Source organism: Phyllostomus hastatus, unplaced genomic scaffold (assembly GCF_019186645.2).
Source record: "Phyllostomus hastatus isolate PE091 unplaced genomic scaffold, TTU_PhHast_1.1 phas_contig_34, whole genome shotgun sequence".
In the NCBI taxonomy this organism is placed as follows: Eukaryota; Metazoa; Chordata; class Mammalia; order Chiroptera; family Phyllostomidae; genus Phyllostomus; species Phyllostomus hastatus.
Genome location: NW_025333857.1, coordinates 57,452,058 through 57,475,966, shown reverse-complemented (window position 1 = coordinate 57,475,966; position 23,909 = coordinate 57,452,058). Strand labels below are relative to the sequence as shown.

The following is a 23,909-nucleotide window of genomic DNA, read 5'->3' as shown; positions in this document are numbered from 1 at the left end:
AAAAGACCTGTATTCAGAAAACTACATAACACTCAGGAAGGAAATCAAGGAAGACACAAACAAATGGAAACATATACCATGTTCATGGATTGGAAGAATTAATATCATCAAAATGTCCATACTACCCAAAGCAATTTACACATTCAATGCAATTCCTATTAAAGTACCAATGGCATATTTCACAGACATAGAACAAACACTTCAAAAATTTATATGGAATCATAAATTACCCCTGAATAGCTGCTGCAATTTTTGAGAAAGAAGAGTAAAGTAGGAGGGATCACAATACCCGACACTAAACTATACTACAAGGCCACTGTAATCAAAACAGCCTGGTACTGGCATAAAAACAGGCACATAGACCAATGGAATAGAACAGAGAGCCCAAAAATACACCCAAGTCTCTATGGTCAATTAATATTTGACAAAGGAGGAAGCAACATAAAATGGAGTAAAAATAGCCTCTTCAACAAATGGTGTTGGGAGAACTGGACAGCCACATGCAAAAAAATGAAACTTGAACACCAACTTACACCATATACAAAAAATAAATTCAAGGTGGATAAAAGACTTAAATATAAAATGTGACACCATTAAAGTCCTAGAGGAGAACATAGGTAGGAAAATCTCAGATATTTCACGAAGAAACTTTTTTACTGACTTGTCCCCCTAGAGCAAGGGACATAAAGGAAAGAATAAACAAATGGGACCTCATCAAAATTAAAAGCTTCTGCACAGCTAAAGAAAACAGTATCAAAATGAAAAGAGAACCAACTGTATGGGAAAACATATTTGCCAATGATATCTCAGACAAGGGTTTAATCTCCAAAATATATAAAGAACTTACATGACTGCACTCTAAGAAGACAAGGAATCCAATTGAAAAGTGGGCAAAGGACTTGAACAGACACTTCTCCAAGGAGGACATACAGAAAATCCAAAGACATATGAAATGATGTTCAATATCACTAGCTATCAGAGAGATGCAAATTAAAATCACAATGAGATACCACTTCACACCAGACAGAATGGCCATCATAAACAAAGCAACAAACAACAAGTGTTGGAGAGGTTGTGGAGAAAAGGGGTCCCTAGTGCATTGTTGGTGGGACTGCAGACTGGTACAACCACTATGGAAAGCAGTATGGAACTTCCTCAGAAAACTAAAAATGGATCTGCCTTTTGACCCTGCGATTCCACTGCTGGGACTCTATCCTAAGAACACTAAAACACCAATACAAAAGAAGCTTTGCACCCTGATGTTCATAGCAGCACAATTTACAATAGCTAGGTGCTGGAAGCAACCTAGATGCCCATCAGTAAATGAATGGTTCAAAAAACTATGGTACATTTACACAATGGAATTCTATGCAGCAGAAAGAAAGAAGGAGCTCCTACCCTTTGCAACAGCATGGATGGAGCTGGAAAGCATTATGCTAAGCGAAACAAGCCAGGCAGTGAAAGGCAAATACCATATGATCTCACCTTTAACAGGAACCTAAACAACAAAACAAAGAAGCAAGCAAAATATAACCAAAGACACTGAAATAGAAGACAGGCTGACAGTGACCACAGAGGAGAGTAGAGGGAATTTCAGGGGACATTGGGAAGGGTTCACGGGAACAAACTTAAAGGACACATGGTCAAAAACTAGGGGCAGGGTGGTAATGGGAGGGAAGTGGGGAGGGATGGGAGGGGTGGCTGGACTGGGAGTAAAAAGGAGAAAACTGTATTTGAACAATGATTAAAATAAAATTAAAAAAAAAAGAAAAATCTCCATTTTAAACTGATTCACTTCTTCACTTGTAAACTCCAGGGCGTAGCTTCAGGCACAGCTGGATCCAGATAGTCAAAAATCAAATTGTCATCAGAAAGCTATGTCTCCCTACCTCCTGGCTCCGCTTCTCTTTGTTTTGCTATCATCCTCAGGCTTTCTCTGTGTGGTGTCCTGGTGGCCCCTCAGCACACAGCTCTAGGCTTAACACTGCTGCTTCCCAATAGTTTCAACAAGAGTTCCAGGGCTGACCTTTTTTGACCTGGCATGAATGCTGGCCCATTCTTGAGGCAGCAACAGGTCTCCATCGGGCCTGATTGGCCAGGCCCGATCATGTGCCATACTGACTGACTAAACAGTGGTGGGGTCACCTTCACCTAGAGCACTAGGCTTCTGAGCAGGGGTGAGGCAGTTCTGTACGGTAACCCAGAGAAGGAAAATGGATGCTAGGCTGGCCGTCTCTAATTAGTATTGTTATCCTTGTTGTGAAATGACAGCAGACAGGTTAAGTCAACTTTTTTTTTTTTACTGTGGTAAAATTGGTATACCACATTACATATACTTCAGGCGTACATTAAAATTCAACATTTGTATATCCTACCCAATGATCATCACTCTAAGTCTAATTACCATCCATCACCATACAATGATCCCCTGAACCCATTTCGCCTGCCCCCAGAAGCCTCTGTTTATTCGGAAGGGTAGAAAAGGCTTTGTGATACATAGCAAGGTCTCGGTGAATGTTTATGGAAGGAACAACTCACAGGGGAGTAAACAGTAACACGTATTAAAGTGTGATCTTGTTCTATGGGAAAAGAAAAGGAGTCAGAAGGAGGGCACACTTTTATTGAGTCTAGAAAACGAGCCAGGAAACAAAGGATCGGGATAAATGGCACTTTTCCGAAAGGAGTCCCCGAGAGACAGGGCAAGGGCTGTTTAATTAACGTGTGAAACCACTCTGGAGGAAGGGAGTGTGCAAGGAACTGTCTCCAGGGTTCGCTTCTGGAGTTGTGATGGGAGGGACGATGTGCAGTTCTCCGGAGCCTGCCTGCCGAGGTGGGTAAAGAAGTGGTGGCCGAGCTCTAGAGAGCAGGAGGAGAGGGCGAGAAGGTGACTTTGGGATCAGATTCCAAATATTGCCCATCAAGTTGAGGAAGTCAAGCTACTACTTCTGACCAAGGAAAGGACCTGGAACTTAGTGTAGATCATTTCTTGAGAATGTCAGCCAAGATGGTTCTAGATGGGAACACGGGTGAAATACTGGGGGTCCTGAATCATAGTTTGAGGACCAAAAGGCCTGTAACAGAGGGATTGTATTGATGAACAGGTGTGGGTGTGCTTCTGGCCCATCGACATGGAGCAGGGGGTGGTCTGAGAAATGGCAATGAACAAATATGAAGGGCTGGTTAGAGAGTTCAGGTGACAGGTTCAGGGACCTTTAGGTCAAAAAGGCAAAGATCGAAGTCCAAAACGCTGTGAGCAGACAACAGTGCAGACTTGCTCATCAAATCTGAAATTCTGAGCTTGAAACCTGCGTGACATGAAGCTTCATCAAAGAGAGGCCTAGGCCTCTGTGTCTCCTTGGTGTGATGGAGAAAATAGTCCTTAAATCACTATTGTGATGAGGACTGAACAAGACCAACTCGGTGACAGTGTCTGATACAGAGGAAGTACAGGTAAAACTAAAGCAACCTGGAATCCCCAGGTGATTCTTGATGACGTGATCTCATCACAGGATCTGGTGTCAGGAGTCCACAACAACAATCTCCACCCCGCTGGGCTATTAGGACATTGACATGAGACGCTCCATTCACTGAACAAGCACTTATTGAATGTCTGCTTCCCAGACAGCATGCTAGGTGCTGGGTGGGCATACACCTAAGCAAAAATTCTGTCCTTAGGCTGTGTTCCTTCTGGAATACCTAGAGGATAATCTGCTCCTTACCTTTCCTGGCTTGTAGGAGCTGTCCAGGTTCCTTGGTTCCTGGATGCATCACTTCTGCTGTCATTGTCCCGTCGCCTCTGACTCTGACCCTCCGGCCTCCCTCTTATAAGGACCCTTGTGATTTTGTGATTATATGGGGCCCACCCAGATAACCCAGGATCATCTCGCTTCCTAAAACTCCTTAATTGAATCACATCTGTCAGGTCCCTTTTGTTACGTGAAGTTCTGGGGGCTGGGCTGGGGACATGTTAGGGGGCCATGATTCACTCTGCCACAGAACTCTGGGGCTATAGAGTAGGAGATGGGCTCTCCTTAGAAACCAGGACGCATATAGGGCTACCTCTGCACACCAACCTGCTGAGGGTGTTCTGCATGTCAAGTCTTGAGGGGAGGGGAGCAGAGTGGGTGTCTGCAGGATGACTGCAGATGTCCCCTCAGGGCTCACTGTCACATAGTCACACAGTCACACAGTGGACTCTTGTGGAGCCATAAAGGAAACATGTGAGGATGCTGGCTGCTACCACTCAGGAGCTCTGAGACCTTGGGCAAGGATATTACTTTTCTAAGCTCCAAACCACACCTCAGTCAAAGGGGATAAACGGAACTACCGAGAAGGATTGAAGTGAGGATTAATGAAAATATCATCCATGAAATCCCCTAAGATAGTGACTGATCCTCAATAAATATTTTTTTTAATGCCTCCTGAATTCATCTCTCTGTCTTTCTCTGTCCCTTTGGCTGTGGCCACTGCCCATGACCAGGCCTCTCAGAAACCTTCACTGATTGCCAGTCACCAGTCACGCCACAAGCCTCGCCCTGGCAGCGACAGCTCCGAAGCCCTGCACCCAAGTCCCCATTAACCACGAAATCTGGAGCAAGGCTTTTAAGCTCTCTCAGTTTCGATTTCCTCCTTTGTCCAATGGGGATAAAGTTGTCTGTTGAGCCAGGTCGTCCCGAGGATTAAGTGAGATGGGGAAAATAGAAAGGGCTTTGCACGGTGTGAGGCACAAAAAAAGGAGTGTTGTTCCTCTCAAGAGGCCTGACCTCCTTTCAGCCTCCTCATCTTGGACACTCCTTCCAGCAGCACTGGACAACCCATTTCTCCCTCCAGCGGGCCTTCAACTTGCACTCCTCAGGGGCACTGTTCATCAATACTTCCCTCTGCCTCCAATCCCAGCGTGTCCTGTACTACGCGTTCTTGAGCCTTAGTTCTGTTCTGCTTCCCACTAACTGGTTCAGCCTTCACTAGCCTTCCTCGTAGTCTACTTACGCAGGCCTCTGCGTCAATAAGGGACACGGAACAGGAGTTCCTTGAAGAAAGGAGTTTTTCTGCGTAGCAGGTTGCAAAAGTACTCCCCCTCCTTGTCCGACCTGTTTCCTTATTTGGAACGAGCCCAGTGGACTGGAATGGCTGAAAGGGCCCTAACAGCTCTAAGACCTTAAACTGACAGCACTTGAAACAGCAGGGATCTTGTAGATTACCTGGTCTACCCTCTCCTTTTCTGAAAGGGGACGCTGAGGGCCCAGGAGGGCCTTCACTTAATGCTATTCTCTCTGTCCTCCGGGGCAGGGCTGCGCAGAGAGCATAGAGCCCTGTTTCCCTAAGTAGGCAAGGGGAGACTCTCAGGCGTCTCCAGGGCTCAGGACGCCGGAAACACGTGTGTGCTCACCTACGTGTACACACGTGAGCACACCTACAGCAGCAGGGGGCGCTGGGGCCGGCAGGGGGCAGCACAGACGCGGTTTGCAATTACCGGGCGCAGCCCCCAGGGAGGAGGGCGTGCTGCAGTCCCGGCGGCGGTGGTGGTGGTGGCAGCTGGAGGTGCAGTCTCCCAGGTGGGAGGCGGGGGCTGCGGGCGCAGGAAAAGGCGCCTGGGGAGCGGGCACTCAGCTGGGCCTCCTCCGGCCCCGGGCGCGGCGAGGCGAGGGGGAGTGAGCGCGTTGGGAGCACGCAGGCGCCCTGCTCCTGCTGGCCCTCGGCCGAAGCGCGGCGCGGGAGCAGCCCGCAGCCCGCCCCCACGCCCCCCGGCAGCCCCGGACCCCCCGCGGCCGGCCGTCGGGAGCGCTCGCTCAGCAAGCGCAGGCCGCCGGCCCGGGAGAGCGCGCGGCGGCGGCCGCGGGACGGCTTCGGGGCTGCCCGGAGCGCACCCTCCTGCCCTCGGCCACTCGCAGGCGGTGCTGGCCCGGCCGGCGCACCCCGCAGGCAGCCGGAGCGCGGCCTCGGCCTCGGCCTAGGCGGGAGCGAGACCCGGGCCGCAGCCCGCGGGCGGTGGCGCGGGCGGCTGCGGGCACTGACGGCGTCGCGGGGTGCTCCCGGGCGGCGGCGCAGCGGCGGCGGCGCAAGGGGCGGAGGCAGGGGGCGCCCCCAGCCAGGATGCTGCGGTTCCTACGCCGGACCTTTGGCCGCCGCTCGATGCAGCTCTACGCGCGAGGAGCTGCAGGGCGCGGAGCCGCCGGGCTGGGGGACGAGCGCGACGGGGGGCCGCGGGGGGGCCCGGCCGCCGCTGCTGCCTCCTCGGCGCTGCCCGCCGCTCCCGGGGGCAGCGTGTTCCCGGCCGGCGGAGGGCCCCTGCTCACGGGCGGCGCGGCCGTGCACATCTCCGCCGCCGGAGCCGCCAAGGCCACCCTCTACTGCCGCGTCTTTCTGCTGGACGGGACCGAAGTGAGCGTCGACCTGCCGGTGAGTGACGAGGAGGGACCAGTCCGGGGAACCGGCAGCCCCCGACCCTTGGGTTAGCACCCCTCCTCCTATGTTTCTCTTGAGGGCGCTCTCCTTGAACCTTTCCTGGGATCCCCTCCCCCTTCTTCTGAGAGCACTCCTTAACCCTGTTCCCTCTCGAGTCACCCGCCCGGGTCTTTTGGGGCCCCATCCCTGGCCGGCGCCCCCTCCTTGGCACGTTGAGTTGCTGTGTTACACCTTCTCGGGCTCCCACCTCGTCCTTTGGGCCTCACCCCCTCCCTAGTGCACCCACTCCCCGAGTTCCGAGTTCCCGCCCCTAGGCGCTGGTGACAGGTGTTCCCCTTCGTCCCCTAGATTCCAGCCGGGGCCTCCTTGTTCCTGGGTTATTGGTTAGAAAATGTCAAAGCAATGCGGGGCTGCCGTGGCGTGGCCCCCTTGTCCTCCCACCAAAGTCGCCACCAAGCCTTGACGAGATGGAAGGGAGGAGAATCCCCCACGCTTGCTGCCTGGCAGGTGCCCAACTCTGGGAGGGAGTCAGGGGACCATTTTCGTTCTCGCCTCATCCCCTTTCCGTGTTCCACCCCCCATCCCCCATCTCAATGAGCCCCTCCGGTTCGCATACTCGCAGGTGGTTGGGCGACTTGGGAACTAACTCTAGAATCGACTCTCTTGGATCTGGACAACTTTGAGCCTGCAGAGCCCTTGCTGGGACGCTAGGACTCGGGCCTGGAGCGGCGGACTTTACCCGGGTCTACGTGCTTGTGTCCTCCGAGGCACCCCGGGGTGGCGGCGGGGCCCGGGCTTGAGTCCCCAGCCACCCGCCCACAGGTGGTTGCACCCCGCCCCGCTCCAGAAGAGAGCTAGGCCAGCACTGCCGTCCCCGCCTGGGCATGCAGCTACCAACGCGTCTTTCTAGCCTCTAGGCGTCTTTCTAGCCTAGGGGCCAGATCTGATCAAATCAAATCTGCACATTAATGGGGCGCCTACTGGGCACCCGGCGCTGCGGCAGACGGTGCCTTTGGGAATCTGGGTGTGACTGACACAGCAGTGATTGAGCTTTAGGTGAATGTTACAGGTCTTCTGCGTGGTTTCAAGGAAGGGGCGGGGGGTAGGGGCGGTAGACATTAATATTCCCAGACTTCCAAAAACGAAAAAAAAAAAAATCCATTTAGGCCCTCTGGAGTGGGAGAAATTCGCTGGACTTCAGGAGAGAACTAGGAACATACAAGGGTTTGAGATGGGAAAATCAAGAGCCTGCCTGGCCTGGGGTTTAATGCGTCCTTGTGTAGGTTTAATTTTGAGACAGTTTCAATTTGTGACAATTTTATTTCTGTAGCTCTCAGTGCTCTCCATTGGATATCATTTTGTTACGATAATACCCTTTTGGGGATTTTTTATTCATGGAAAAGGAGCCAACATTCCCGTGCTTTAGAGCTGTTGTCTAAAATAGCATTAAAATGCTGCTGCTGCTGCCCAAGACTGAGGCTCTGTAGTTTTTATTTAGCTGGGAGAGGAGGCCTGGAGAGCTGGGAGAACAGCAGAGGGGGGCAGGCTGCCTCTGGAGTGGGCAGCGTGTGTGAGGAGAGGATGTGGCGTATTTTGCATCTCGGATCTGGGAAAGGAATGCTCTCTTTGGGAACTTTGACAGTGCTCCTTGCTGATCGGTTGTTTTTGTTCTTGTTTTGTTTTTTTCTCCTCTGTTCCCTGGGGATGGATGGTTCATTTATAAAATGCATTGCTTCTGTCAGGTTTGTGGTACAGGCTTAAGTGGTGTTTCTTGGATGAAAAATGCAAGCTGAGTAAAGTGCATGCATGCATGGTGCGTAGACACAAACAGGTACTTGAACGGGCAGGGCAGGGCGGGGCAGGAATGCTGACCTATTACAGCTGGGGGAGCTCTTGAGGGGGGTGGGCAGGCAGCCTGAAAGCTTTCTTTACTTTATAAAACGCTACTTGATAAAAGAATTCACCATGTTTTCTTATGATGGCAGATATTTCGATGCTTTAATAAGATGTGATTTAGTGAACCCCAAATTTTATTTACACACACACAGACACACACACAATTTCTATCCACGAGCAAATGAAAAGCAAATGCTAGCCTTTGTCATGTGAGCCCTCAGGGAGGAAAGAGGAAGCAAAGTCACCGGTGAGCTCCGATGTAGAGATTGGTGAGGTGTCGCAGCTTCATCACAGTCTCCTCCGCTAGCCTTCCCAGATCAGAGTTTTAGTTCTTGCCATTCTCGGGAGTCACGGCGTTAGCGCCAGGCAGCCGGCTCCCCAGGAGCTCGCGTGGCACGTGGGCTCCTGCCTCAGACCCGTCTCACTAGACTCCCTCTGCGTGCCGTCCTGGTTGGCAGCTGGCCCTCTTGTCGTTACTCTCCTCCTCTGTATCCCTGGACTTTTAAAGCCTCTTCCTGGGCTCTGGTGCCGCTCGGCTGCCTGTCGCATAGATGGGATTTACCTTTGGCCTCCATACCACTAAGCTGGATTTTCTGATCCCAGCCACTTCCACAGGCACTTGCCAAGCTAACTATGGCTCCTTTGTAATTAAAACCCTCCGGTGGTGTTTGCCTCAGTCTGTGTTAAGCACACGAAAAGTGGTTATGCATCGTCACAAGCCTTTTTTTTTTTAGCTCTGGTCCAGACACTCCTGTTCTAAAATTGCCTTGTCCAGTCAGCATTTATTGGGTGTCTCCGATGTGCCAAGTGCTGTGCTAAGGACAGAAAGGTGAATGAGAGGTGGCCTTGGGGCTCTTGGGAAACGTGTCATTTTATTCTAAGTGATGCTAGATGACCTGTGGGGCCCCTCCAGACAGGGTGCTGGGGATGCACAGCCTGGGGGAATTGGGAGGACTTCCTGGAGACTTTGACATTGGAGAGGGTGGGATCTCGAATCCAGTGTCCTTTGTGCATTTTTAGGATAGCTAGTATGGCACATGAACTTCTTGGCCAAGCCACAGCCCGGCAGTCATGTCCAACGAGGGAAGAAGCAACTGCACGTGTCTTCCCCAGTGTCCCTCTTCCAAAAGGGCCTGGAGCCCCCTTGTGTGGGGGTGGGCTGCATCCCCTAGCACCCTTGCTCTGGCTACTTGGTGGTTTCTCAGTCCTTGACAAAATGTGAGTTAAAGGATCTTTTTTTTTTTTTAAAGAAATCCATCTATAACATGCAGTCTAACATGGGTTGGCTTTACAAACCAGTTTCCAAGGGAGTCCTTGGCTTCCTGCACCAACCCGAGTGCCGCCCTGAGACGCTCCCCTTCAGAAAACCTGGGCTCGTCTTAAAGGTGCCTGTCCTCGGTTTGCCCGGCCCTCAGGAGTGGTCCGGTCAGAGCAGGGCAGGACTCCCTCAGCCTGCTCCAGACACTTCCCTTCTACTAATGCAGCTGAAGATCCCATGCGTGTGCTTGGCAGCGGCACCCACTGTTGACTCATATTAGCTCTGTGTTGACTAAATCCCTGGCATCGCTCTTGCTCGTGCGGCTGTTGCTCAGCCCCATCTCCCCACTCCCCTGCGTGCACAGTCTCCCGGCAGCTCCGTGCACAAAGCTGTTAGGCCGTGTGGTTGGCTGGTTCGCACTCCCACTCTGCCTGGGAGGGCACGGCATTGTCGGCCGCACTGCAGTCAGCACAATGGTTTTCATTGTCTCTGGAACTCCGTGCCGACTTGCGGTGGTGCCATGCAAACATGGCGAGTGTCAGGGTGAGCAGAGCGGTGGCTGAGTTTTGCTGGTTGCCTGGGCAGCCTGGGGCAGCTTTAGCTCTCTGAGCCTGGATTTTCCGGTCTTTAAAATGGGCATGTTGGGGAGGCTTATATGGCCAGAAGGATACAAGCAGCCTCAGTAAACGGCAGGATGCTGAAGGGTTGCTGGTAGCTCGTAGTCTTACGCTGCACTCCTTCTCTTTGGCCTACGGAGAAGGCTTGGGCAAATTTCTGGTAACGACCACTACGCTGTGCCAGGACATTAAACATGGCCGAGCTCTCCTTTATTGGAAATTGGGAGTTAGATGTCATAGGAGAGACGGTTTTTAAAAGTTTCACTTTGGATGAGGAAAGTGTACAACCCCTCCCCACCCCTCACCCCCAACAGAGAAATGCAAGATCTGAGGATTTTACAACTGGAACTTCCGACCCAATAAAATGTACATGATGCAACATAGAGATCGTGTGCCTGTTTGGGAGTTGAAAGGGACCCTAGGTAGCACGTATCCCACCCATTGTGCAGATGGGAAACTGAGGCCTGTGAGTATAAAGTGACTTACCTGTAGTTACTCAGTGAAGAGTTGGAATGGGCTACTTTGGGAACCCCGATTGTGTAGCGAACCCCGATTGTGTAGCGAACCCCGATTGTGTAGCCTTTGGAGGTGAGCGCAGAATCAGTGGTGGGAAGGCACTCCCAGTGATGGGAAGGCACCCCCAGGCCTAATCCGGGATCCCGGCAGGGGGCGGGGTAGGATCCTGGCAGTTGCAAGTAGGACTCAGTCCCCTAAACAACGGGAAACTCCAGCAACATGGCTCTCTAACGTCAGTGGACACAAAGTTCATCTGGGGTTTTCTTTTCTCTGGTTAAAATTCCCAGAATTTCTGATTCAGCAGTTCAGAAAGCTGGACTTTTTTAAAACAAGGACCCCAGGTGGTTCTGATGAAAACCCCTAGCCGCACCATGCATTCAAACCTGCTGGGGCGGGCTGGCAGCGGTGGGTTGGACTCAGGCTGGAGGAGGACTGGGGACCAACGATGCTGCTGCAGTAGACCAGGTGCCTGGCAAGGAGGGCCCGGCCTGGCCAGGGGCAGAGTGCCAGAGCAGTTCGCAGGTGGAGTCGGTCCAGTGTGTGGGGGAGGAGGAGGGTGGAGGCGTAGTGGAGTCCAGCTTGGAGGGCAAGGGTAGCCTCATATTGGTTGTGGGAAGAAATGGGGGACCATAAAAGACACCCCTGAAAATAGGAAAAGGCAGCTCCTCATTTGCCCCATCTCCCAAGGTTCTGGCTGCCATGGGCACCTTGCCTTATCCCAGGTTCCTGGGTGGCTTGCTTTTTCCTGCCCCTGTGGGCAAAGGGGTCCCGTGCTCCAGGTGGCCCTGCAGCGTTTACCCCATGCCCACTTGCACCCCGCTCAGACCGTGAATGGGACCATGGCGAGGGAAGCTTGGGATACCTATATGGGTCACGAGTTTGTGTACTGTTAAAAATACTTTTTTTTTAAAGGGGTGTTTGGGGTGGGGGTGTGGATGGTGAACAGCCTTCCCGAATGGATGCAGGTGCAATCCCTGACTCTGGTTCCACACTTGCTGGATAGTCGGTGTTAATACGGGGTGCAGAGGGGGAGCCTGTCCAGCCTCCCCAGTGGGGGGAACGTGACCCTGCACTGGTCCAGCGCCGAACAAACACTAACTCACTGAGCACTTGCGTGGGTATAATCTCATAATCTCACTGAATTCTGTCTCTAGCACACCGCTATGGACGACGGCACATGTCTGTTTAATTTTGAAGTAGCAAAGGGTGGGGGAGGGGGGCAAGTAGAACTTTCCCTTAGATTCTTGCACAGGGACTTAGAAAAAAATTCACAGAATTTTTGTGCATAACCACAGAAATGTTCCACCCACGCTTTTGTCCTCTCAAGGGCCTGGCTCCCTGCCGGCGCCCTCCATCCACTCTGCCTGGATGGAGCGGTCTCTCTGGCAGGAACCTGGTCGACTTTCCTCCTCTGGCCCATGGCAGCTGCCTGTGGGCAGGGGCAGCTGCTCATCCCTCTTGGAGTTTGTTTGTTTTTGTTTTTTTTTTTCACATTGGTGTGTGCTTTCCTCCCTCCCTTTCGTTTCACACTAGAACGTGTTTCCAGCAGAACAATTAGAAAGTATAGAGAAGCAAGGGAAGTTAAAACATCATCTAAAAATCTCATCAGAGATGACCACTGTTAAATTGTGGTGTGTATCCATTTGTACCTTTTCCTTCTGTTTTTAGGTATAAATAGGCATTTAAAATGGTGACTTTATATGGGTTGATGAACGCCCCCTTCCCCACTTCAGCACAATTCAATAGGAACTGTATGTAGACCCCGATTTTGTGTCTCTTTGGGATGGGCCCTCACCACCACCCCCCCCTTTTACATTCTCTAGGACCCTTAGCTGGGGTGGGGCACCCCCACTGGCCATCTGAGCTGTGTGCCGCCTGCCGCCCTGCTGGGTAAGAAGCGAGCTCCCCATCCTCGGAGTCCCTTCCCGCAATCACGTCGCTTTCTGGCAGGTTGGAGGTCCTGCTACGGTGGCCACAGAGTCCCCCTGCATCCCAGGGCTTGTGTTCTGAACACGGGATTTGGGGTGCTGCCCTTTCTCGTGCTCGCCCAGGGCTGCCCGTGCCCGGCTGCCAGCCACAGCCGATCTGGCAGAGGTGGGCTCTAGCCTTGTGGTGTTGCGGCCTCCCAGGTGTGTCCCCTCTGCCCTAATTCCCTCCTGCAGCCTCTTCAGAAGCTTCTCTCTAGAGCTGGATGTATCTCACTAGTCCCACTCAATTTTAATTTTGGGTTTACTTTTCATTGTTTTCCCCAATGTTTCTGTTTGCCCACCGTCTACTCTCTTCAGTCAGCAAAGGCTTATTGAGCACTTACGCTGCATTGACTACTGGGGAGGGAGTCGGGAAGGACGGGGTAGTTCCCGTCTAGAAGGGCAGACAGTGTGAATAGGTAACTTGTCACCCCACGTGACAGTGTAGTGCAGGGGGGTGAGCAACTGAATGCAGGGTGGCATTGGGGCAGGTTTGATGCCCAAAGTGACATCAGGTCGTTCCAGAGGATGCATGGGAGCTCGGCTGTTGGATTCGCTGGGATGGGAAGGTGCAGGGGCCCAGCAGGTGCAAATGCACAGAGCGTGGGAGCCAGAAAAGCCCCTTCCCCAGCTCTGGCTCCTCAGGGTAGGGGATGATTATGCACCCTGGCCGTGACCCTGAATTTTAAAGTACGAATGAGGAAACTTTGAAGAACAGGGGTGTCTTGAGCACTTAGGAAGGGCCAAGACTCATGGAGCATTTTGCCTGGTACTGTGCTCAGTGTTTCAATGATCGTCTTGTTGAATCCGTACAAAAACTCCTATTGTCATCCCTGATTTGCAGAAGGGAGAGTGGGTTTAGCAGACAGGTTAAGGCACTTGCCCGTGCCACATGGCTACTCAAGGCACTCTAGCTTCAAGCACAGGCAGTCTGGCTGGGGGGGATCTGTGATCCGGGAGGGTCCTCCTGCTGTCAGATAGGGGAGGCGGGCTCAGCCTGCCTCCCCCCCCCACTCCCCTCCCCCCACAGGTGGATGGGGGTCTGGGGTCCCGAGCCTCAGAATGTCAGTTCGCCCAGAATGCATTCTGCTTGTGATGGCCCTAATGTGTCAACAGTGCAGTCAGGAGTAGGCTACGTTTTTTAAAAAGTGCTTAAATAGAACCACATTAAAGTTATCAGAGAGAAAAGCATTTTACATATTCCCGTTCTGCTGCATAGTGAGTGGTTGGTTTCACTTTGTTCCCTTAAATCGTTGTGCTTTTGTGTGTATTTGTAAGCATGGTGTGTATTCTCCTCCCCCATCCAAGCCTTCCTGACACACTTCTGTCCAGTTTGTTGCCTTCTTTTTGCTTGTAGTGCTCATTCTGAATTACTTAGCTTCACCACCACCCCCATTCTGTGTGTGGGGGTGTGTGTGTGTGAGTGAGTGCAGCATGACTAATATCTATCTCTGTTTGTCTCTTGGGCTTGGAGGTTGATAGCTGAGCCCCTAGTATCTTACCTGCTGGTAGTCCTTCCCGCAAGGCTGGGAGAATCTGTGTGTTTCTTCCCTTAATTGCCATGTCTGGGAAGGTCTTATCGTCCTCTTTATGCATGGTCTCACAGGTGGCCTTGGGCCACTCAGCTAGTTAGTCCGTGTGGTGGAGCCGGAGTGGAGTTTGGGTCCCTGACTCATCCTCCAGGGCTCCTCCCTGCACGCAGCCTTGCTCTGCACACCCAGCCTCTCCGTGGGACACGTGTGCACCTTGCAGCTCCCCGAGAAGGGCAGAGTGCTACATGATTCAGAAGATCAGACTTTCGTACGATGAACCCCCACCTCTCCCCAACCTCTTTGCCTTTCATCTGAGTTCTGCCTACCGCTTCTCAGCATTTGTTTCGCAGGTTCTTTCCCCCAAAGTCATCGCTTGCTGAGTGCCCAGCCTTTTCCTTTTGAAGCTAAGAACTGAAAAATGACATCCCGGGCGTCCCGGGCTACCCGTGGGATCATCCAGAGAGCTTCCTTGTTTCCCAGCACTGAGCCCAGCCCCAGGCGTGCGGGCGGGGGGGACGAGGACCCCCTGGCTGTGCCGGTGCCTGTGGACTCGGGTCTCTCAGCTCTGCCTCTGGGGGCCTCCTCTGTACCTGCTTCGTGTTCCAAATGCCGTCCGTGTGTCTCACAGGTGCTCAGGCAGGTGAGGTGGGCCTGACAGTGTCTCTCCTTCACCCTCCCTGCGCTCTTGTGTAGCTGCACCTGTCCTGAATTATGGATTTCTAAAAATGGTGGTGAAATGTAACATAAACCGTACTGTTTTTGCGTGTACAGTTCAGTGGCACTAAGTACCTTCATGGTGTTGGCAGCCGTCACCACTGTCTGTCTCCAGAACGTGTTCATCTTCCCAAACGGAAACTCCCAGCCCGTGAGACACTAACTCCCCCTTTCTCCCTGCCCCCAGCCCGGGCCTCCACCGTTCTGCTTTCTGTCTCTGTGACCTTGACTTCTCCGGGAGCCTCATGTAAGAGGGCTCCTACAGTATTTCTGTGTTTATGTCTGGCTTCTTCTGCTTAGCACAGTGTCCTCAAGGTCCATCCTTGTTGTAGCAAGTGCCAGCACTTCCTCCCTTTTTATGGCTGGATAGTATTCCAGTGTACGTGTTTGTCCACGCATCTGAATCATGGATTTCTGTGCTGGTCTGGGCCTCTGAGTGAATTATGGATTTCTGTGCTGGTCTGGGCCTCCTAACTCAGTCCTGCCCGCTCACTAGTGGCACTGCCGTTGGAGACTTGGATGTCCCCAGCCCTTCCTTCCTGGTTTTATTTTTGTCGTTCTGGCATCTGTCCCCTAGGACTGTTCTCCGGGCTCATCTCCCTCCCAGGTTGTCTGGTCTTCGTTTTTCCTCTTGTATTTTTGTCTGAGTTGCTCGGTATCGGCTAGTTCTCTGTGTAGCCTATTTTATAACTTTTTTAATGATGAGATATAAATACAAAAGAGTGTCTGCAACATGAATAGTTTAAAGGAAAATCATACAATGAACATTCACGTCCTCACCACCCAGTGTAAGAACGCAGACCATCACCACGCTGTTAACCTCTCCCCCATGCCATGCTCTCCCCTCCCACTCCCCTCCCTCCCGCTTCCTGAGTTTGTCTTGCGTCCCTTCCCTTCCCGGGGTCTGCTGAACGCGTCTATTTCCCTAAATACTCTGTTGTTAGTTTTGCGTGTTTGCGAACCTTATATAAATGGAGTTTTATATGACTCAGTACTGTGTCTGTGAGATGCATACATGGTAATGACGTAGCTGTAGGTGTTCCGTGGCAGGACTGTGTTTAAATGTATCTTTGTTGATGGATATTGGGGATGTTTTCAGTTTGGGAGTGTTAGAAAATCATGTTGCTTTGGACCTCCTGGAACTGATTTCCTGGTACCCACATTTGAACAAGCCTTTCTCCTGGGTGTGTACCCAGGAGCAGAATGGGTGGGGGGGAGGGGCAGTGCCTTTTAAGAGTGTGGAAATTTTCTTCCCCAGAGTCCCAGCAGCATGTTAGAACATCTGCTGATCTGTCATCCCCATCACTTGTTTCTGTGCAGCTTCTCTGTTTCATTTTCAGTCTGACGGGGGTTCGAGGGGACTCCTTGTGGGCCCTGCTTTTCCCCAGTTATCAGTGGGGTGGCATATCTCCATGCCTGGTGATGAACCATCTGGTTTTCCTCCCGGAATACTCAGTCTGTGATTTTTGCCCCCCCTTTTTTTTTAATTTGAGTTTTGCTTTTCTCTTGTGTCTAGCCCATCCCCTGCTGGTCGTTAGGAGCTTGTCTGCCGTACCACCTTCCTCTTCTGAGGTGGTAACCTCAGCGGAACCAGAGAGAGCACCTCTCTGAAGTCTCACAATCCGTGTGTGCACAGGCCCTTCCTCGCTGAGTAGGAATCAATGTCTCAGCTTCAGTTTGGCTGTGAACGACCTGAAGTTAGTTGCTGCTGGTGGCTTCTGGTGAGCCTGGCGCAGCCTGTCGTGTTCACTCTCATTGTGAAGTTGGTGCACGGGCCGGGCCTTGTTGAAAGCATCGGAGTCTGTCACACAGGATTAGAAGACAGGTTGCTCGTCCTCAAGAAATGTGAGTGGAGATAAGTCACTCTACCTGCTGTGAAAAGTGCTATAGAGAGTTTTAAATAAGCTCCAAGGAAGGCCTAAGGTGAGGAGAGTGGAGAGGGAAATGCATGACCTGGGAGATTTCAGAGGGAACAGCAGGAGAACAGCTTTCCTGGTGGCCAGATGGGCATTTGCAAGAGCACTGAGCCTTGAAATAGTCCCCCCAGGGGTCCTGCTCCTTGCTCCTGGTGCTGCCAGTGCGTGAGCGCCCATTGGCTGTCACTTCAAAAAGTCTGGAACTCCATCTTTACAAAGTTCTCAGTAGGTTTGTTGAAAGACTGTCTTTTCTTCTTGTGCGTCCACCTTCTTGGCCCTGGTTTGGAATGTCTCCTTGACCTTGGATTCTTTCTCTCCCTTACTCTACACTCTCCGGGAGGGGGGAGGGGACCCAGTGAGCCCTTCCCACCTCACCCGGATGCAGGTGCCAACAGACACTTCAGGGAACTCAGGTTCAATGAACACTCCAGAGAGACAGGAGCCCGTGCAGACAGGAGGGCAGTGGGAACCACTGGGTTTCACCCCTCGAGGGGCGCTGGGAGACCGCCTGGTCCAAAGCCCCACTCTGGCCCTGTCCTGTCTGCCTCGGAACACTCGCCGCTGCGCCGTGCAGCCAGCTGCTGCTCACCTGTGGCGAATGAGCAGTAATTAGTGTGTAATAGGAGCAGTTTCTTGCACGCAGCCCTCCAGGCTCCTACTCTCGGCCGCCAAGCGACATGCAGCAAGCCCGCTCGCCTCCGAGACTCCCCTAGCTCTCCTGAAAGCCAACTGTGGCTCTCCCTCCGGCCCAGAAGAAACACTGCCGCCCTGACAGCGGCCCATGAACCAGCCGTGGGCTTCGCACAGGCCAGCCCATACACTGTGCAGGCTCACGAGGGTTAGTCATTAACCCGCTGTGCACTCCGGCAGCATTTCCCCGACCGCAGTCCTTTTGTTATTCCTGCTCGCAGGGGCCTGAGACCCAGGGCCCACGCCACCTGCTCAGTCACTGCAGTCTGTATCGGGCGGCATCAGTGACAGGAGAGGGTCAGAGTGTGGCCTGGCTTGGAACTGGCCCCGGTTCAGGCTGCAGGCCGGCAGAGGCAGGTCCCAGGGGATCCTGGAGGGTGTGAGCTGAGCAGAGGAGATCTATATGTGGGATAGTGCAGTGGGGGAGCGGGAACCCGAGGGCAGAAGTGTCTGTTCAGGGTACCGCAGTATTCTGCGTCTCGCTCACTTTGCTTTGAAACCCAGAGGTATGGTATTTAGTTTTGCTCTAAAAGCTGTGGTGGATAGTTCCTCTTCATTATAAGAGACCCCTGAAGAAAAATGCAAAGATGGCATTTTCCTGAAAGGGAAAGAAGAATTGTATGTACTTGAATTACTATGACATGTCATTCATCATATTAACTCACTTCAATGAATAAGCCCGTCGTCCACATATATGAGTTTTCTGGGTGGTCACGGTTGATTCTGTTCACTGACCAAAACCTGTTTTACTGCAGCTACTTCATTTATTTATTAAAAATGACAACAAAAATTATGGGTCATCTAGTGTGTGTAAGGCCTCGTGAGGAACGTGACAATGGTCAAAAATGGGGGCTCCACGTACAAGGAGCTCAGGTGGGGTGGGGCGTGTAACTGTTCCTTAGTTGCATGCCTATCCCCAGGCCCTCTTACAAATGAGAAGGAACAACTTGAACCATAAAACCTGGCAGGACGACTCGGGCCCCGTCGAAGCTGCCCAGGTGAAGCCGCGTGGGGATTCCTCGGAAGGAGCGGTGGACTCCCACTGGGGATGGCTTCAGGGGAGGGGCTGACTGTCAGGTTGGCTGATTTTGACCTTGAGTAGCAGAGGCTGGCCGGGTGGAAGAACAGTGTGACTAGCCTCTGCGAGGAGGACAAGGGGAGGATGTGTTTGGAAAACAGAATGCAGCTGATGGGACGCTGAAGCAGGGGAGCCCGGAAGGGAGGGTCAGACCACTTGCAGTTGGACTCCACAGGGTGATTGCAGGTGATGGTGAGGCCAAGAGGCTGTTAGCTGCATTGCGGGTCTAACCTAGGTGGCACTGGGCATGGGTGGGAAGGACAGGTACAGTGGGGTCCGAGGACTTGGAACCCAATGGATTTGGTGGCTGGATTTAGGAGTGGGAGTGATGGAGAGGCCGAGGTGTTACCCCCCGCCCCCGCCCGATTTGTGCGTGGCAGGGTGGTGACATTGAGAACCTCGGGGTGGAGCGGTAGGGAGAAAGGGCCCTGTCTGATACCATATTTGCTTGGTTCTTGGTTTTGTCGAGTTTGCAAACGTAAGATGTTTTTGGCATTTTCTGTAAAGATTTTTTAAAAACTGATGAGAGAAAGAGAGATAAAGAATCATTGATTTGCCATTCCACCCATCCATGCATTCATTTGTAACTTCTTTACCAGGAATCAAACACACAACCTTGGTGTATCAGGACAATGTTGTACCCAACTGAGCTACCTGGCCGGGGTTGCCCTTGATTTCTTTAAGAGGTCCTTTAACTGGTATAAGCTTTAAGGTGCCGCAGATCCTGGTACCAGGATTCACTCCTGGTTGTGCTTTAGATGAGGCCGGCGGGAGGGTCCAGCAGGCTGGACACCTGGAGAGGAAGTCTGGTAAGGAAGGGTTTGAATGCCAGGCACGTCTCACGGGGCCAGCTGGGAGGCTGAAACCGAGCGACAGGCGCTGACGCCTGTAGACGGTCGAAGCTTGTTTTCTGGGCGGCTGCTGCGTGGGGATGATCTCAGCTCCCAGAGCCCCTGAGCGTGCTCCTGTGCTCCTGCTCCCGCCGCTATTTCCAGACGAGAAGAGGAAGGCAGTCCATAATCTAGGCCACTCTGCTCTGTTGTCTCCCGAACCTGGCTGGGGTTGACGTTTTCAAGGCAGTAATAAGATAAAGAAAATGTCAAGAGCAAATAATGAAGAGGCCCAGGCATTTAAGGGAGGTGGGAGGTGGGGCTGCTGTGTACAGAGAACCAAGCAGGGGGCCAGGTGGATGGCAGACTGAGTCAAAGATGCATCCGTTTTCTTAAACAACTGCCAGCCTAGCGAGAAGATAATGTCTTTTGTGTTTGCAGAGATCTCTACAGCTGTTTGGTGCTTTTACCCAGTTTTCTTTCCTAGGGAGGAAGAGCCAGGGCAGAAGATTGGGGGGGCAGGGGGAGGTGGTGATCTGCCTCGTGTCTCCAAGGACAACTGCGAGTCAGCTCGACTCACATAGCTCAGAGCCCCGGGAGGGCTGTCGCTGCACATTTCAGGTGCAGAACCTGCTGCCTGGGCAAAGGGGCCTGGGGAAGGAAGCAGGACTGGAGTAATTCATTGGACATCACGGCTCTGAACCCCAGTGTGGGTCATTTTCGTCTCAGCTGTTGATCTCAGAACAACAGCGGTCCCCGGAAGATGACTCCAGAAGGGTGACGAAGACGCCCTGTGCAGTTTGGTCCAAACCGCATTTTAAAACTCATCTCTTTGTGTTCACACTCATTATGCCGTGTGAAATAAACCTCACACAAGGTTTATTTGCGGTTCCATGTACGTGCAGTTCCGGAACTGGCAACACTAACCTGTGGAGCAAACAAATGGAGAAAGCTGTTACCTCTGGGGAGCGGGGAGGGCCAGGGGTTGGCTGGGCATTGGCCCCCGGGAACTCTGTGGGGAGACGGGAATGTGCTGATTGGCATGGGGGCAGGTTGCACAGATGTTTTCCTCTGTCAAAGTGGAACAGCTCAGATTTGTGCGTTTTAGATGTGAGTACATTTGCCGCCATCCCTGAAAAAGACATACTGAAAAATAAAAAAAAGAAAGAAAGAAATTGAGTGGAAGGCCAGGGGAGGAAAGCCTAGAGGAAAAGATGATAGAGAATGTTGCTGATCGTGGAGGTTGAGTGACAGGTGTTTACTATATACTGTTCTGTTTTCTCTGGGTTGGTCTGAAATTGTCCATAATAAAAGGTTTTTAAAGAAAGGGCGTACCAGCTGATCTTCATTCGTTCTTCCAGGAATACGTCCTGTTTGTTGTCCTGGGAAAAGGCAGACTCTTGGGCCCTCGGGCAGGTCCCAGCCACCCTGGCCAGGGTCTGGGCTTCTCCCTTGCTGCTGATTGGCGGCCATGAATTTTGAACTTTGGCTTCTTCATACCGGCACCTGTCACCACCCTGTCCTTTTGCCTCCTGTCCTTTTGCTGTCACTGGGATCCTGGAACGGGCCCTCCCGCCCCTTCTGTGGGACTTTGACCATCGCACTCCGCCCGAAGCTAGGCAGCTGCCCTCTTATCTCTGACTCCTTGAGGCCTCTGGGCTTCCAAGTGATTCAGGGGCTGTGAGTGAATCCACTAAAGCTGAATTCGCTTGGGTCTCATTTCCTTCCCACCACCTGTGTGCCTTTGCTCAGAGATACAAGGTCCGTGACTTGGAGGAGCACCGTCTCCTTGTCCCCACGCAGCTGTGAAAACATACGTGCTGCGTGATTCCAGGCCAGACAGATCTGTAGGACCAGTGGGAGGGACGGAGGGAGGGAGGGACGGAGGGAGGGAGGGACGGAGGGAGGGAGGGACGGAGGGAGGGAGGGACGGAGGGAGGGAGGGACGGAGGGAGGGAGGGAAGGAAGAGATTGGAAGAGGCACCCAGGGTGCTTTTGGGAAGCAGGTAATGCTCTGTTTTTTGACCTGGTGGTTGTGACACGGGTATGTTCACTTCTGCTAATTCCTTGTGGCATACACTTTTGTCTGTGTATGGCCAGTTTTAATTAAAAAGTAAAGTAGAAGTCTGGAAAAGGCTTTTAAAACCAGCCCCATTTCACATTAGAAAATTCAAATTTATAGACGTTCTTTAAAAAATTGGAACATCCAGCCCTGGCTGGTGTAGCTCAGTGGATTGAACCAAAGTGTTGCAGGTCCGATTCCCAGTCAGGCCACATGCCTGGGTTGCAGGCCATGACCCCAGCAACCACACATTGATGTTTCTCTCTCTCTGTCTCCTTCCCTTCTCTCTCTGAAAATAAATAAATAAAATCTTTAAAAAAAAAAAACTTCTTACAATAATTAAAAAAAAATTGGAAGATCCAATTGCACCGTCTGAATTCCCACAGAGCAGCAGTTGGCTGGATGGGTGTGGGGACTGCCCCGCCCCCCATTCCTCATGACCCCTTTCACTCACGGGGTGTTCCCTCCCTGTGCACCTTCCAGCGTGTATTTCTCAAATGCCTGGCATGTGGGCGACACCTTGTGACCCCCAACAGATCTTTCCTCCCACCCTGACATTCTGCAGGTCTTTTCGAAGGTATTCGGGCGAGGCAATTCTGTGCCTGGCTCGGGGCAGTGTTGTCGGAACACCTTCTGAGGCGGATTTGAGGCCCTCAGGTACCCTGGTCTCATGTGAGAAACCCTTCCAGCCAAATCAGTTCTGCTTGAACTGGGGAAGTTGGTGTGAGTGTACGACCACCCCGAGCCATTAGAGGTGACAAGAAGTTACTGTAGGTGTACCTAGGCGTTGAGTTCTGTTAAGTCACTTCCTATTTGTGTTTTCTGTTTGAAGAAACATTTCGTAACAATACCAGTTAGTGCTTGGTATTCAGCTGTTGCTTTTAAAAAATGCACATAGGATCGGAAACATTTTTTCTTAGTTAATGAGTGAGGAAAGGCTAACTTTTTGTGGGGTGAACTGGCAGGCAACATTCTTCTCTCAACCACTCTCACTAACGAAACCACATACCCCAGGGGAATTATCCTGATAATTCCGTCTTTACAATCCAAGCCTACGGTGAAGCTATAAGCCTCACACCCTCCTTTCTGCATCCGAATGTGTCATTCTCTGCCTTCTTGGAGGAGACGTTTTTTTTAAAAGACTACTGACGTACCCAGAGAGAGAGAAAGAGAGAGAGAGAGAGAGAGGGAGGGAGGGAGAAGGAGAGGGAGAGAGAGAACAAGTAGAAAAGAGAGCAGAAAAATCAAAGGCCAACCATAAAAAGACAGCTTTATATGGATCCCCCCATCAGATGAATGGATGGTGGTGCCTCATTTATAGCTTTATGACCTTAACTGCCAAGCTCACCATAGACAAGGTTACAAGTTTTATGTGCTTTTCTACTCATTAACCTTTCTGATACTCTCATATGCACACAGAGCCAAGTAAACAGCCCCCAACTTCTGTGCCTTAGCAGTTGGTGTGATCACTGAAAGCCGGAAAATTCAGGCACATTTGCTAGCTAGGTTCAGTGTGCATACTTAAGGGGTACCAACCATGGGTGGGACCCCTAGGAACGGGAGGCTGCAAGTCTCTGCCGTGGCTCAAGCAGCTTCCAGGCTGTTGGGCACAGGCCTCACCATCAGTTCAGTCCCAGGAGCACCATGCAAAGTGTCCACAGGTCGCCTGCTACCCAGCAAAGGGTCTGGCTCTCCCTAGGGGTGTGGTGGGGAGTTCCTGGAGCTTAGAGTCAGCGGCCCTGGCACAGCCCTGGCTGGTTCTGCCGGGAGCTGGCCGTGACCATGCTAGACGAGGCCCTCTGCATGTGTTTTTGTCTCAGCCTTGCTGTCTCTCTGGAGAACAGGTGCCGTGTTACCTCCACGTTATAGGCAGGAGGCAGGCTCCGAGAGGTGAAGGGGCTTCGCTGGGATCCTGCCGTTTGTGAGTGGCGGAGCCCAAATCCATGCCCATCCTGACTTGCAGCTGTGCTCTCCCCTGTGTTAGTCAGCTGGGGCTGCTGTAACTAAGTATCACAGATGGGTGTGTGTGTGGGGGGGGGGCTTCAACAATGGGAATTTCCCTTCTCACAGTTCTGGAGGCTGGAAGTCCAAAATCAAGGTTGGTTTCCTCCGAAGCCTCTCTCATTGGCTCATCGATGGCCACCCCTCTCCCTGTGTCTTCAGGTGGTCCTTTCCCTGTGCAGGACAGGGGTGGGGGTGGGGGACATAGACAGAGAGGATTAGGGCCCGCTCTAGTGAACTCATTTTAACTTTATCACTTCTTCAAAGGCACTGTCTCCAAAGGCAGCCACATTCTAAGGAACTGGAGCTTAGGGCTTCACCTTATGAATTTTGGGGGGAGCACAGTTCAGCCCGTAACACTCCCCTGCCACTTAGACCCCACAGAGATCATCTTCCTCTGCAAGTGAGTGTGCTACGCAGAATGGGG

At 52.1% G+C, this 23,909-nt stretch overlaps 1 protein-coding gene across 4 annotated transcripts in view; it reads left to right on the top strand.

Annotated features, from left to right (window-relative positions):
- The first annotated feature begins 6,079 nt into the window (after window positions 1-6,079).
- EPB41L4B (erythrocyte membrane protein band 4.1 like 4B) overlaps window positions 6,080-23,909 on the top strand; it is a 118,103-nt gene continuing 100,273 nt past the window's right edge. For all 4 annotated transcript variants that reach the window (XM_045840284.1, XM_045840283.1, XM_045840282.1 and 1 more), the window contains exon 1: window positions 6,080-6,399. In XM_045840284.1, the coding sequence (XP_045696240.1) occupies window positions 6,094-6,399 (306 nt within the window). In that variant the 5' untranslated portion in view covers window positions 6,080-6,093. The remainder of the gene's footprint in view (window positions 6,400-23,909) is intronic.